At 32.3% G+C, this 15,588-nt stretch overlaps 2 protein-coding genes across 2 annotated transcripts; one reads left to right on the top strand and one right to left on the bottom strand.

Annotated features, from left to right (window-relative positions):
- Positions 1-117: 117 nt before the first annotated feature.
- Positions 118-3,100, bottom strand: LOC111613665 (putative phosphoenolpyruvate synthase). Its single transcript, XM_023355014.1, has 5 exons — positions 2,109-3,100; positions 1,945-2,035; positions 732-777; positions 580-656; positions 118-228 (listed from the first exon to the last, which is right to left on the bottom strand). The coding sequence occupies exons 1-5, from the start codon at positions 2,222-2,224 to the stop codon at positions 118-120; spliced, it is 441 nt and encodes a 146-aa protein (XP_023210782.1). The 5' UTR covers positions 2,225-3,100.
- Positions 3,101-6,745: 3,645 nt separating this feature from the next.
- On the top strand, positions 6,746-9,947 carry LOC111613659 (serine/threonine-protein kinase Aurora-3-like). Its single transcript, XM_023355009.1, has 11 exons — positions 6,746-6,823; positions 6,903-6,966; positions 7,095-7,271; positions 7,350-7,529; positions 7,782-7,876; positions 7,955-8,091; positions 8,173-8,258; positions 8,331-8,406; positions 8,479-8,616; positions 8,685-8,764; positions 9,738-9,947. Exons 1-11 carry the CDS (start codon positions 6,762-6,764, stop codon positions 9,822-9,824), a joined length of 1,182 nt encoding a protein of 393 aa, XP_023210777.1. The 5' UTR covers positions 6,746-6,761; the 3' UTR covers positions 9,825-9,947.
- The last annotated feature ends 5,641 nt before the right edge of the window (positions 9,948-15,588 follow it).

Here is a 15,588-nt window from a genome sequence, read left to right on the forward strand (position 1 = left end):
TATGTTGATTAATAGAAACAAGCAATTACTTATTGTGACTTCTTCACNAGCAAAAAATATATATATACCATTTATATTATACAAATAAAAATATAATGAGAAATGCTAATAAGAATGCTAATTACCATGTGATATTAATCCGCCAAGTTCTGTAACTAGACCAGATATAAGAGGAAAATAAGGACTCCATCCGATATCAGTACTGTACGTTATTAGTATTTCTCCTTGCTGTAAATAAATAAATAAATATAAAAATTCACATTCATTTGCTGTTTGATATGAAATTTAGCCGCGTTTTGAGCCATCCACATATAATGTCACGTATATAAAGATTTTACAAATACGTGAACAGTTCACAGCCCGGCACACATATTTGCAAAATTAAGTGACTCGTACAACACGGAATTCATATAAAACGGAATTATCTTCAGTGTTACGGGGGTCAACTGTAATTTTCACAAAATTAATAATATTCAATGCTTTGTCCGTGAAACAATTACAGTTTATCTGACAATTTTATCAAAAAAAATTGTTTAGTTAATTCTTAATCTTACAGAATTAATTTAAAATTTTAATTACACAAATAGAATCGGCTTCTTTTATATTAAGCATAACTCTGGCTTTTCCTTTAACTATTCCTTGACTAACAGGAGTTCCTACGAAAAAGGTCATAAAAACTTGAATTTAAATCATAACAGAATCATAAATTCTTTAAAAATATGTTAACCTACCTTTCATTATTACGGATGCTCGATTTCCATTATTTTCAATTACTGCCTATTAAAATACAATTGTATTCATTTTATAGCAACAAAAATAATTAAAAGGAGAAAACTAATGAAAATGACAATATAGTTAATCGTTATTTATAATACATTGATACATTTGAGTATACTTTGGTTTAAAGCTGTTCTAATGGAAAAAGGAATGGATAAAAAAAGATAGTCTGGAATTTTCAACTGCCCAACTACCCGACCACGTGAAGTTTAGGTACTTTTTTACGTGTCTAACACCTATGTAAAGGTCAGTTTCTGCACAAAAGTCCTCCTATAAATCAACCCTTTAAGGAGGTTGCTCCGATATTGATTTTGCTCTGTACCAAGTACTAAACTAAATCAAATTTCTTTTGTTCTCAATTCTTTATTCTGATATATGTTGCTAGTAATAAGTATTGTTTTCGCGACAAAAAACACTTTGATATACGATACATTATATTCACTCACACTATATATCAAGGTTGCCAAACTGGCTCACGAGCGGCATGCGACTCTTGTAGGCACGTATTATGGTTCCCACATGCACAATTTCTTTTTATGAACTTCATACGTACTATTTACATACGTATATTTGCGTAAGTATTCTGACTATAAAACAGTGTATTATATACAAAAATTATAAATGAAACTCACAACGTAACCTTAAACAAACAACTGAAATCTTAGGAGATATTCATAATATCGAAGGAGGTAAATTATTACTGGTACTTTATTATGACAAAGTATAGGATATATTTAATACTTTGCGGTCATTCGAATAATAAAAGACTAATTAAAAGAAAACAGACAAAACATTCATTCTGTAATTAAGATTAAGTCAAAACTTTCGAGTGAAAAATAATCATTATTTTAAAATTTGAGAAGAACGTGAGAAAATCGCCATTTATGATTATTTGTCTATAATTTCATACCTATAAATAGCAGAAAATTGACATAATAAAAATAAAACCTTGGTATAAACCGCTCCATCGTATATCTCGAAACTATAGATCATCCATTGCTGCATAGGCGTATGTTCCATATTTGCGATTTAAAATCGGTATATAAACCTGTGCCCCCTTTCAACTTGTTTTTAAAACACATATATCTTGAGGGTAGTATGCACGAAAATAGTCTAATTTTACTTTGAGTCTATACAAACAACTATATTTGTCGAAGTAATACCTACTTTGTTACGATAAGAATTGGAAATACCAAACTGAATTTCAGGAAGTTTCAGAGAGTCAAGTTCGTAGTAGATTTTATGAGGGGCTACTGCTCTACAAAATTGCAAACGTTTTCATTAATTAACAATTCATTTTTATTTATTGTTATAACCATTCTTTTATTTACTTGTGCAATATTCTTGCAGATCTCGTATTTATTAACATATCTAGTTCATCCAGTGTCAGAAAAAATATGTGTTCTTTGTCAAATAACCTTCCTTCCTCTACCATCACTTGTCCCATATAATAAAATGTTTCTCGAAACGAATTGATTACTTTGATTAGAAGCGACTGTAAACAGAAAAATTGGATTATATTAAAAAATCTTCATAATAAACCGCTTTCAGCTTGTCACCATAAGCGACCGTGTTCGAGAGTACATCGCAACTAAGAAATTTTCAGGGGTAATTTGCCCAGAAACCGTTTCCATTGTTAATTTCTCTATACTCTCAATGAGCAAGAATACAGGCTCTATTTAAGCACATAGACCGAAATAATGATGCCTTTATTGTATGGGATCCAGTTAAGATTGCTGCTTTGACAGACCAGAGCTTGATCCCGGGTTGAAAACCTGAAAAATTTGTCATGTTCCACATATGTAGTACTAGGGTTTTCTCTCCATTTTAACCATGCCAAACTCATAAAAAAGTGCTCGTTACTGGTTTTGCAAGAACTCACACACAGTCTATATATTTTTATAAAATGTCAGATGGAGTGACTTTATGTAGAAATAGAATTTTCAAGTTTTTCTGATTTGAAACTCTTGATCTTCCGTTACCGATAGTTAAAACAAATAATATATTTATATAATATTTATTACAGAACATGTTTTGGGACTTTATGTCTTCAAGACCACCAGTAGCCAAGTGATTATAACCACTGAACACTGGTAGTTTGTCAAGGATTTGCACTTAGCCTATGTGTCGGCCACGCAAAATTCTCAACGATTCATAGCACGTGTCTAACACCTACAATTGTCCACATTTCCATAGAAATTCCTCTAGGACACATCCTTCTATGAAAAACGGCGAAGTGTCACTTTACCGTATTCAAACCAAAAACAAAAACATTTGTACTTTTATAATAAAAGTGAATAATTATATCCTGCAAATATTGCTACTTATAGCTTCGTAGTACACTTTTGCAATTGTTTTACATCGGTTTTATGACTGCACATCATGGAGGCAACTAGAAACAATTGCTTTCAATTCTTTACAGTTTTTTATTATTGTACAAATATTGTACATTATTTGAAATTTTATATTTACATATGATATGCTTTGAAACAATTTTTATTTTACCAAGGCACAGATGTATTTTGCAGTTGATACAGTACATTGTAACTCATGCACTTTTACATTCTTCCATTGGGCAGTTAATTTTTGCAATTTACAATGATTTCTGGCATGTGTTTTGCTTCACATTTGCATTGTATTTCACTGGGATGCAAAGTTGAAGTATTTTTTGTATAATTTTCTTTTTTTTCGTCATTTTTATTGATCCCTTTTCTCTTATTGCCTGTACTATCTGAATGTGATAGCGATTTTGACACTTTTTTAATTTGTTCTTTGAGCAGACTAATGACTTGCACTCTCCAGGACAGTCTTCTCAAAGAACAAATGTTTTATCACTGTCTTTATCACTGAACCAGCCTTCCACTTCAGACAAATTTCTATCAATATCATGTGTCTTATCGTGTGTCCTATCATGTTTCTTATTTTTTTCGACTGTTGACAATGAGAAATTAAAACTAAATCATTGACATTTATTATAAATATGTGATTTACGATATTAAGAATTTATAAGTTTTTAATAAAAAAAAATCTTGCAGACCAAATAAATAAGTAGACAAAAAATTTACAAAAATTTGTGATGAATAAAAATAAATAATTATTTTTTTAATAAATTAATTGAATAAAGAATGATAATAAATAGTAGAATACATATTGCGGTCCTAATGACCAAATATCTATAAAAGTAAATAACTTGCAAATACGAAAACAGTTCATACACTGTAATGTAATTATTGTAACATAGAGAACCAATGTGTCGTATACGACACGTTGAAAAGTTAGCTCATCTCATAAAATATTGTTATTAATATAGTTTTTAAAAAATACTCTTGTATAATCTTAAAAGCCTCCTCAACAAGAATATGTATAAATTGTAAAATTATAATCAATAGAAATAGAGAAAACTGAATACTGACATCGAGCAGTCATACTTATGATCACTTTTACAAACATATGCTCAGACAATCACTTATATTTTCCTTTGTTTCTGTCACAGTGGAATGCATGTGGTTTAATAAGCTTCACTAAACTGTAATGACAAAATGTATAACTAACATAATTGTTTAGCAAGCAGAAAAGCAGAGCTGCTTCTCATTCTTTGGAAGGAAAATGGCGTGTCATATATGACACGCGGCATCCCAAGAGGATAAGTAAAACGAGCAATTAATTATTGTGACATGGTCACAATGCTGGCTAAAATTTTTAATTTTTCTTTTAATTATTTGATTAAAAATATATTCTTTTACCTGAAATTACTAGTTGTTTGACATGTGCATTATACTTTACCTTTAAAAAAATTCGTGCCTTGATCTATCCGGTGAAAATTTCGCAATTGATATTACGTTACTTTCGGTTCTCTTCGAAGTTTCTGTATAGTAAATTGGAGTTTTCTTACTTTCCGGTTTTATTTTTGGTTTCCTCTTTCGTGTTCACTGCGTTGCTCCGATTTTTTTTTTCTGGTCTTAACTACGTTCTCGAGATTAACGAAAGACACGCAGCCGGAAAAATAAACAGGCAATAAAATTATGTCTACGAAACGTTAAACCCGAGATGGCGTTATAATCAAGTCTGTTTAATCAAGAGTTGAATTCGTAAAAGAAATTTTTACTCCCTACACATTTCAGATTAAAACATCCCATTTCAGGTTATAGACACATAACAGAAAAATTTGTACAATTTCGAATACTTAACTGTTTTCAACTGCAGATGACAATCCCGAAGACGTTAAGAAGAACGTTTTATGACTGCGCTTTCTTATATCAATACTTATGTAGTAGACTTTGCCAAATGTCATCTAAATTTATACTTTTAATGAAATTAATTGGAATTGAACTGTTGTAATATTTTAGTATGTTCCTAAAACAGCTTTCTTTATGTAGAGTTCTCACAATATCTCGTATCAATCTTTTTACTTATCGTATTGCATTGTCCCGTGCAATGCAAAAACTAAGTGAACTGTCTATAATCTAATCTAATTGACGTCACGTGTTCCTTCGATCTCGTAGCTAACTTTCTCCTCGTTTTACCAATATAATTACCGTTTCCTTTCGTCTACTACTTAGTTTATACACTAAACAACCCACAACGTCTCAAACTTACTTTGTATGCAGTAAAAGCTTACTTGTATTTTTTAATTGTCATTTGAATTTTCTGTATTACGTTAACGGTATAATTTGCAAATCGTGCAATAACCAAAAGGATTAAGTTGAAATTAACATCTATTCGTTTTAAAAGTAACTGTGTTGCATATTATTTTTAAGTGTTTCGCTTCATTTCCTAGTGGAAGCTATTTTACACTAGGAAATGAAATTAAACGTATAAATGTATATAAAGCTAATTATTGTGTTTTATTTAATATTATACGTTAATTAAAGTATTTATAAAAGGGGTCGTTTACTGATCAGTAAACCACTGACACTGATCATGTGTCATTAACTGACACATGATCAGTGTCGTCAGTAATACCAAATCATGTGGTATTACTGACCACACTGATCATGTGGTCAGTAATAGCACATGGTCGTCAGTGTTTCAAAGTCTGTCGAAAGGTTATGACAGAATCGATTTATTCATACCCGCCATCGATAAACATCGAGGGAAATGTCTTAAGGGAGGTCTTTCTCTGAAGAAAATTGGTCTTTATTTGGGTGCGAGACAAGTGTAGAAAATTCGAAATCTTCCACGTCGCTAACTCGTTGGTGAGGCGCGAACCACGAGCTCGATGGTTTAATCCACTGGGACACTGCAGCGCTTTTTTTATATATAACAGAGCCACTTCTCAAGATTATACTAAATACAAAGACGTTAGTGTTTCGTCCGGAAAAATAAAAGTTTGTTCGTTGTAAAGACACGTATTATTTTGAACCGTTTTCATATTCTTTCTGGTCACATATAACGAGAAAAAAATGAATGGCGATGGTTAAAGAACCAGAAAATCCTGAAATTTTGTATACATTTTTGGACTGAAAAGACCTTTAATCGTCGAAAAATCGGAAAACTTGGGGTTTGTTTTGTATGTGTGAAAGAGCACAAATTCATGAAAACGATTCCTGTGCGTTTATCGAAAATGTCTATAGTTTTGCAAAGAAATTTGGTACTACGAGATTGATGCTATTCAATTGTATTAGTTAAAGGTTGAGGGTGTGAGGTGATAGAAATGACGTGTGTCATATCTGGAAAAAAGTTGGCCCTAACAAAGATTTACATCGTTATTCTTATCTCAAAGAACTTATTTATACCCAGAAAATAAAGTTTTTCGACATTTTATAATAAATTGTTTTATATCTTTTATATAAAAGATTTTCAATAAAATATTATAAGAGATTGCAAATGTTAACGAAAAAGTTAAGAAACTCCTTACTAGATTTGAAATTTTTTTTCACATACAGAATTTCATATAAATCGAAAAAACAACATTAATTTTAATGTCATTTTACAACAATGTTGTTGATGTAACAATTTCCAATTGTTTCAATTGTTGAAGCGTAATGGAGCATTCTTTGCAAAGTATTCGTTTGCGATTTTCTACTGAGAAAATGAAAAGAAAAAGGTAAATTTAATCAAAAGCAATGTTTACGAATGATATTTCTCTGGTATTTATTTAAAATTTTAATATTATAAAATTTCAGTTACGATAGAAGTGATGGCGCTGAACCCAACGGTCAGCAAAATCAAAATAAATGGATTAATAATGTAAGTTATTCAATTTCATTAAACAACTTATAAATTAATTTTTTGATTAAAAGTAAATTAATAGGTCTTTATTCGATTTTGAAATACGCATTAAGAGTAACAATTATTATTATTTTGACTTTCCGTAGGATTTCTATGATTTGCCCGCCAATGAGTGTTTCTCCGCTTACAAAGGAGATTCATCATTCGAGGTGAACAAATCTAAGAGAGATTTAAAGATAGGAGGATTTAAACAGTTTTTCAAAAGTTTATTTTGTAAATTGTTGCGCTGTTGTTGCGTAAAAGGAGAAACTTTCGATTCACCGGTAACACTCGAGTTTCTTTGCTTTTTTCTCTGTTTTTCAATTAACCAACTTTGCTACTAAAATATTTTATAATCGTAGAAGTGCGAATCGGAGGATTTTCAATCTGAACTTGAGCGTATGAACAATACAAAAGACAAGTACGAATTCCAAGAAATTGGTGAAGGATCTTTTGGCACAGTGTATGTGGGTCGGTGTAAAAGTTCCGACAAAGCAATCGCTGTCAAAGCCATCAAGAAGCGACGGTTTTCCCTAAAGCAGGTATGCATTGAGCCTTGTTGTCCATATTCTTTCTATATAAAAACGATACAATGTCTGTGACGACATTGGTAGAATCCAAGTATGTACTACTTTATTTTATCTTTGAAGTTTGTACACCTGACTAAAAAAAACACAGTTCATTTATATAATAATGTTGTTGTTAATACCTTTAAAAAACATTCTATAAACAACTAATACAGAATATATTGATTCCATAATTCCTATATATTAATTATATTTTTTTATTCACAGGAATTCGATATTCTCAAAGAAGGAACTGCTTGGCGCCTAGTATCCTGTCATCCTCACATTGTCAGTTTTATTGGTATTTTCGAAACTGATATTAGGTAAGCTTTACTTTTTTTGATATTACTGAATTGTAATATCTTACGTGTTTCGGCTAATAAACTATTCGTGTTTTTCAGTCACTGTTTCGTCTGTGATTACGTGAATGGAGAGAATTTGACCGACTTCTTGGAAATAAATGGAGTATTATCGGAATGCCAAGCTAAGACGATCGGTGCACAACTTGCTTCGGCCATTATTTACATTCACGATAAAGGTATTTTATCTAAATATATTTATACATATAAATTTTCTTACGTACGCATGATGTGACAAATTATTTTACTGTCTCCCATAGGAATTATTCACAGAGATATAAGCTCAAACAACATCTTAATAGATAAAAAGAGTGGAGCACAATTGATTGACTTTGGTCTGTGCACAGTAAGTACTGTACGCCTCTTACTTTTCTTCAACTGTGCTTTTCTTATGACGTGACGATCTTATTGTTTTCAGTTCGAACGCCGTCCAAAAGACTTCTGCGGCATTCTATTCTATTTATGCCCAGAAATTGTTCAACGGAAGGAATACGGTAAGAAATGTTATTTACATTTAATGGATTATATATTTTCTTTTATTGGTAAAATCAATGTACGGTTTACAGACGCCTACTGCGATTGGTGGGCGTTTGGAGTTGTATTATACCAGATTTTGGTTGGAAAAACTCCAATGAACGTTTATCTGGAAGAAATTATGACCATTGAAGATTTCCAGTCATTGCCGATAATCGAGAAACTCCAAAGTAAGTATCAATTCAGAATTCGTTAAGAAATAAGGTTGACGATGATTAATATAAAAATGCCATTGCAGTTGCTGAAGAAGTAGAGTTAACGTATCCTTTTGAAATATCGGAGGATGCCAAACAAATAATCCAGGATATGTTACAGAAAGTAAGTTTATGATGCATTTTATGTAACTGATTTTCTGATTTTTCTACTATACATTTCACGAGAGAAAAAATGTTTTATTTTGATATATTACACGTTTTATATTACCTTAATCCATATAATCCCACATGTTTTATAATTAATGTGAACCGCAATCGTTGGTTTTATGAGACAAATGATTTTTAAAGCAATTTTAAATTTTTAACTCAATCACTTCACTATTAGTTAATTACTTTAATCGCGCATTGAAATCCGGTTCTCAATAACTGACTTAATTACATTCTAATCATTGATAAGAAATTTAAAAAGTTATTGACGTATCACGCCTTACTTGTTTGTTTCGTTGCAATTTCTCTGATATTGTTTAACAAAGACAAAAGTATGGTACTGTAATTGAATCGAGAAGTTGCAACAAGTATAATTATCCGACCGCTGGGTCGGTACCTGTTCGATGCTTAGCACGATTGCTAAAAAGAGAGGGATAAACCTATCGCGACCTTGACCGACAGAGAGCTCGCCGTAAGTCCGCGACATGATAAATACCTTAAAATACTTGTAAGTCCTAGACGTATCGATGCGACGTAGGTGTGAAAACTTCGGCAGCTCAGTTTGGAAAGTAATACCTTTTTGTCTTCTCGGGCGGCGGCGAGCAATGACGGCCGGAACGGCGGGTCGGAACACACACATACTTTAGAAAAGATTGAAAACGACTGCTCCCGGTTGTCATTATTCCTCCCTTTTATTAGGAGGCTCCTCCTGGGATTTTCCTTGACTTGGTTAAGATTTTTAGTATTTTAGGACCAATAGTTAAATCTTGGCTCGTTGGTTCCGAGTAGCACATTCAATGTGTCACCTATAATAAGGAAACAGGTTTAATCATCTGTTGGATGATTTTTCTCTCGAAAAATTTGTTTATATAAATGTTTTCGTCAGGCCCGAGCTCACAATTAACTATTATTATTGTTGACCATTTCAGAATCCTGAGGATCGTCTTATGGAAGAAAACATCAAAAATCACAAATTTTTCGATGATGTGTCGTGGCCTATAATGCCAGAGAATTAAATCATTATTTAAGACGTGCACATAATCGTTCGAATGGATTATTTCTGTTCTCTCGTTCGTTTTATTTTTATTTTAAATATACACAAATGTTTTCGTTTAATTTCATGCTTTATTCGTTATAAATAAAGGTTAATAAATTACTTATCGTTTCCGCACGTTTTGATTGTGTTACTCGTCTGATTTTTATATGATCCGCATCTTAAATACATTATTATAAATGATATGTAATTAGGAATCACTCAGTGGCACGCTGTCTACGGAAGCTGTGGAAACGCCTCTCCCTTGTTTTATTTTAAATATAAATACATATTGTACCAGTGATTGTCAACGTTACATTAATACGTCGATTGAAATCAAGAATAAAATTATCAAAGTAATTTAATTTCAGAATAGAACAACTTTCATAATTATTTAGTAATTCATCGAAATTAATGCCATTATTAACACAAATTTCCCTTAAACTTTTAGACCACAGACAGTCCCTCTTATTTAACACATAACGCAAGCACATTCTGCTCCATCGTTTTTCATTTAATGCAATAGTCCTGAAGGTCCAGTTCAAACATTTATTCAATATTGTAAAAGACAAAGGTAATAGAGAACACTCCATAAAAATCAGATAACTTGGGGTACAACTGGACAAACAAAATAACTTTTCTATAAAATTAACCAGGAGCTGATCCAACTCGTTACATTGGTATCCCTAAACCTCTGATGCATATAACAACGATGATTTAACAATTGAATTAAAAATCCTTAAGCAATCTCTCAAATTACGTAATTTAGATTTCATCATATTCAAGCTCATATTATTTTCTAGTAAATATTTATCCAAATTATTAATAAATCCTTGTAAACCTCTAACTGAGTCGGCAATTAAAAATAGATCATCTGCATAAGCCAATATTTTAATGCTAATGCCGTTCACCTCGATACCTTCATAGTCAGGATTAGTTATTTGTTCAATTAAATCATTTAAATATACACTAAACAACACAGGACTTAAAACACAGCCCCGTTTAATCCCAGTAACATTGAAAAAAGACCTAGAACAAAGACGACCCCATTTAATCTTCACATTAGACTCTTTATATAATTCAGTAAACAAGGAAACAAATTTAAAGCTAATACCATATTTCAAGTGTTTTTTCCACAATAAATTCCTATCTACGGGTATCAAAAGCTGAAGACAAGTCAACAAAGAATGCGTATGTTCAATCTAATCACCTTAGATTAAACAGGTTTGTTCAAACATAATACCATAGGAAAGTGATCTTAAAAACAACAATCATCATATACAGAAAAAGATTTAACACAACCCCATGCACAAAAAGTTGTTACACCAAAATCAATAACCGAGGAACCCAAGCTAGACACAAATGTATATTCACCAGCTTCATCGCCAGACATTCTACCATTTAATATTAATAAATTTTTATCTGCACAAAATTGAAGCATCTTTTGCCCCCTGCTGTTCACTATAACATCCTTAAATGTTCTTCTTCTTTTAACCAAATCAATACCGTAAACATCAATGTATTCAGGAATAACCCTCACCCATCCGAGCATTAACATTTTTACGGACGGTTCGAAGTCCGAGGTAGGAGTGGGTTGCTCTATTGTTGTGTTAGACTACAGTAGGACCATCTATCAGGCACAATTCAGTCTGGCTGGCCATTGCACAGCCAACCAGGCTGAGTCTTTCGCGATCTACAAGGCTATTAAATGGATAACCGACAACCAGAGGAATTATAATATCTCCAAAGCAAACATATTAAGTGACAGTAGAGTTGCGCTTCTGCAACTAAAAAACATAAACATAAAGCTGCCGATTGTTTACGACAGTGTACAACTTATTAAAGCCTACCGGAACATTATACAGTTTAGCTTCAATTGGGTCAAAGGACATTCAAATATACAAGGTAATGAGAGAGCGGACCAACTAGCCCGCTCAGCCCCCATCAGGACCACAAGATGCTCCTACGATTTCACTCCAACATCTTGGCTTAAGAAGCAATTACGTGACAGTACTTGGAACAGTTGGCAAAACAGGTGGGCAAATAGTACCACAGGTAGACTAACCTATCGTTTTATACCGAATGTCCAACTCAGAAACAGTAGCAAGTTTATAACACCAACTTTTCAAATAACCCAAATGATGTCTGGTCACGGAAACTTCAGGAGTTACCTTAAAAGGTTTCTACATAAGACAGACGGACTTTGTACCTGTCAAACGAATCAAGAAGATAACCCGGAGCACGTTTTGTTTCACTGTCCACACTACAGTAGGCAAAGAAAATTGTTAATAGGCTCTGTGCATACATCAAATGAACTGTGGCCTTGCCCATTAAAAACTCTAACGAGTAACAAAAAGCTATTTAATGCACTAAAAAACTTTACCGCCAGCATAAAATTCTTGGAATAATTTTAGTGTTCGCTTTTACCTGCAAAGTAATTACCTTCTGCACGGATTTTAATTTTGTAATTTCTGTATTCCTAATACGGTACATATGTCGTCTTTGTTAATATAAGTTTACGGTACACTTTAATATTGTATAAATTCACAATTTGTGAATAAATCCCTAAGCAATAACTTCTTATTTGTTAACTGTGTAAAACATTTTCATATGTATTCATAGCATATTGATACATATTTTCCAAAGGTGTACAACTACATTATTATTTAACCTTTACATGTACAAGTATATAATTGTAACCGTTGATTTAAATATATAATATTTTTTTTTGTACCTGCTAATTTTATTAAATCATTATTATACTGTATAGCTACAATTATTAAAAGCTCAACACTCAGCATGTAACTCTTCAGGGAAATTACTGTATTCAAATTTTGTACAAACGTTTTCTTTGTAAATATTTTCTTTCTTTAAATGTAAAAAAGTGTTGCAGTGACCGTGGGGTCGAATTGTATATCTTAACTTTCATTCTGTCCTACTGTCCTATCTCGCTTTCTTTCACGTTAAACCTGAACCCTTCCTATAACTTTTATTCTTCTTTCCTTTTCATGTTTCTTAGGCTATACCAATGCGTGCGGCCAATAAACAATTCTCTAATGTCTGACTATATAAACCGCCATATTTCCAAAAATTTATGTTATGAAACGTAAGTTTCTGATGTCCTATACTTCGAGACACTATACTCTACTAAAATGTACAAAAACATTTTGGATAAATATTTAAATCTAATGTTCAGACGCGATGCAATGTTGAAATCGAAAGAAACGAAGAACGAGATCTTGGCAATCATGGCACAAAGAGATGGAGCAAGTGTAAAGTGTGATGAGGCAAAAATAATTAAACCGGTCCATTCTTTAACTATTGCTTTTGGTATGGAAAAAATGGAGATATATAAGAGTAGAGTGAATAACAACTGCTTAAACGCCAAGAACGCCAAGGCTCTTCTAACAGCATGGAAATACGTGATAGAGAAGCAAATGGGAATTAAAAACTGTTAAACTTGTGGCGGTTGTAGTTTAACTAGTTTCATGTTATTCTACGTTATATAGGCTTATTTTTACATTTAATATAATACGTTATTTTTTTTGGTTAAATATTTAGTATTTTACGATTGAATAAAAAGAATTTTAAAAGTACGTTAAAATTTTAAATTTAAAAATAGTTCGAAAGCTTTGTATTCGATTGTAGAACGGTTTATTGGAAGTGGGCTGACAGTGTTTAAGTATTAAATTAATAATAAGCTCAGCAAGTGTTTGGTGTTTTGTTTATATTTTGAATAAGTTTTTAAATTTTCTGTTTAGGCGTGATCGTATTTAAAAAACGATAAAAGCGGAATGACTACTATTATATTGTATAAGTTTACAATAAATTAATTTAGGGACGAACCTCTTTTATCTTTTCAGTTCTTTCACATTATATTGCTATAAAATTTATTAAAGGATTCTGGATAAACGTGTAAATTTATCGTGCTGACGCGATCGTATGCCAAAAATGAAATAACGGGTTTTGAATTAGCGATTTTTATTCTATAATAATCCATGTATCTACAAAAATTGAGTTAAAATATTAACGTATTTTATTTTACTAATTTTCTGAATTTATATTTCATTTAAATGAACCAAAAAATCTTGGGTCAATGTTTACATTACTTGTTCAAACGCGATCGTATGCTAAAAACTATAAAAACGGAATAGCGATTTTTATTATAGTAGGTTATGTATCTACAATAATTGAATTAAGGACAAACATAGTTTATTTCACTTGTTTCGTTACACTATACTGCACTAAAATGTATTAAAACGTTTTGGATAAGTTTCATTTTAACTAATTTCATTCAATTTTTGGTGCAGCTGTTGACAACTCTTTAGTTTATGCTTCTGTTGATGACTGTTATATTTAATAGACTGCATTTTAACTTTTGATTTCAGTACTTTGGCGATTTATATATGAAACATATACAGAAAAAGATTTAACACAACCCCATGCACAAAAAGTTGTTACACCAAAATCAATAACCGAGGAACCCATGCTAGACACAAATGTATATTCACCAGCTTCATCGCCAGACATTCTACCATTTAATATTAATAAATTTTTATCTGCACAAAATTGAAGCATCTTTTGCCCCCTGCTGTTCACTATAACATCCTTAAATGTTCTTCTTCTTTTAACCAAATCAATACCGTAAACATCAATGTATTCAGGAATAACCCTCACCCATCCGAGCATTAACATTTTTACGGACGGTTCGAAGTCCGAGGTAGGAGTGGGTTGCTCTATTGTTGTGTTAGACTACAGTAGGACCATCTATCAGGCACAATTCAGTCTGGCTGGCCATTGCACAGCCAACCAGGCTGAGTCTTTCGCGATCTACAAGGCTATTAAATGGATAACCGACAACCAGAGGAATTATAATATCTCCAAAGCAAACATATTAAGTGACAGTAGAGTTGCGCTTCTGCAACTAAAAAACATAAACATAAAGCTGCCGATTGTTTACGACAGTGTACAACTTATTAAAGCCTACCGGAACATTATACAGTTTAGCTTCAATTGGGTCAAAGGACATTCAAATATACAAGGTAATGAGAGAGCGGACCAACTAGCCCGCTCAGCCCCCATCAGGACCACAAGATGCTCCTACGATTTCACTCCAACATCTTGGCTTAAGAAGCAATTACGTGACAGTACTTGGAACAGTTGGCAAAACAGGTGGGCAAATAGTACCACAGGTAGACTAACCTATCGTTTTATACCGAATGTCCAACTCAGAAACAGTAGCAAGTTTATAACACCAACTTTTCAAATAACCCAAATGATGTCTGGTCACGGAAACTTCAGGAGTTACCTTAAAAGGTTTCTACATAAGACAGACGGACTTTGTACCTGTCAAACGAATCAAGAAGATAACCCGGAGCACGTTTTGTTTCACTGTCCACACTACAGTAGGCAAAGAAAATTGTTAATAGGCTCTGTGCATACATCAAATGAACTGTGGCCTTGCCCATTAAAAACTCTAACGAGTAACAAAAAGCTATTTAATGCACTAAAAAACTTTACCGCCAGCATAAAATTCTTGGAATAATTTTAGTGTTCGCTTTTACCTGCAAAGTAATTACCTTCTGCACGGATTTTAATTTTGTAATTTCTGTATTCCTAATACGGTACATATGTCGTCTTTGTTAATATAAGTTTACGGTACACTTTAATATTGTATAAATTCACAATTTGTGAATAAATCCCTAAGCAATAACTTCTTATTTGTTAACTGTGTAAAACATTTTCAT

This window comes from Centruroides sculpturatus, unplaced genomic scaffold (assembly GCF_000671375.1).
Source record: "Centruroides sculpturatus isolate CEXI.00-Female unplaced genomic scaffold, Cexi_2.0 scaffold1909, whole genome shotgun sequence".
Classification (NCBI taxonomy): Eukaryota; Metazoa; Arthropoda; class Arachnida; order Scorpiones; family Buthidae; genus Centruroides; species Centruroides sculpturatus.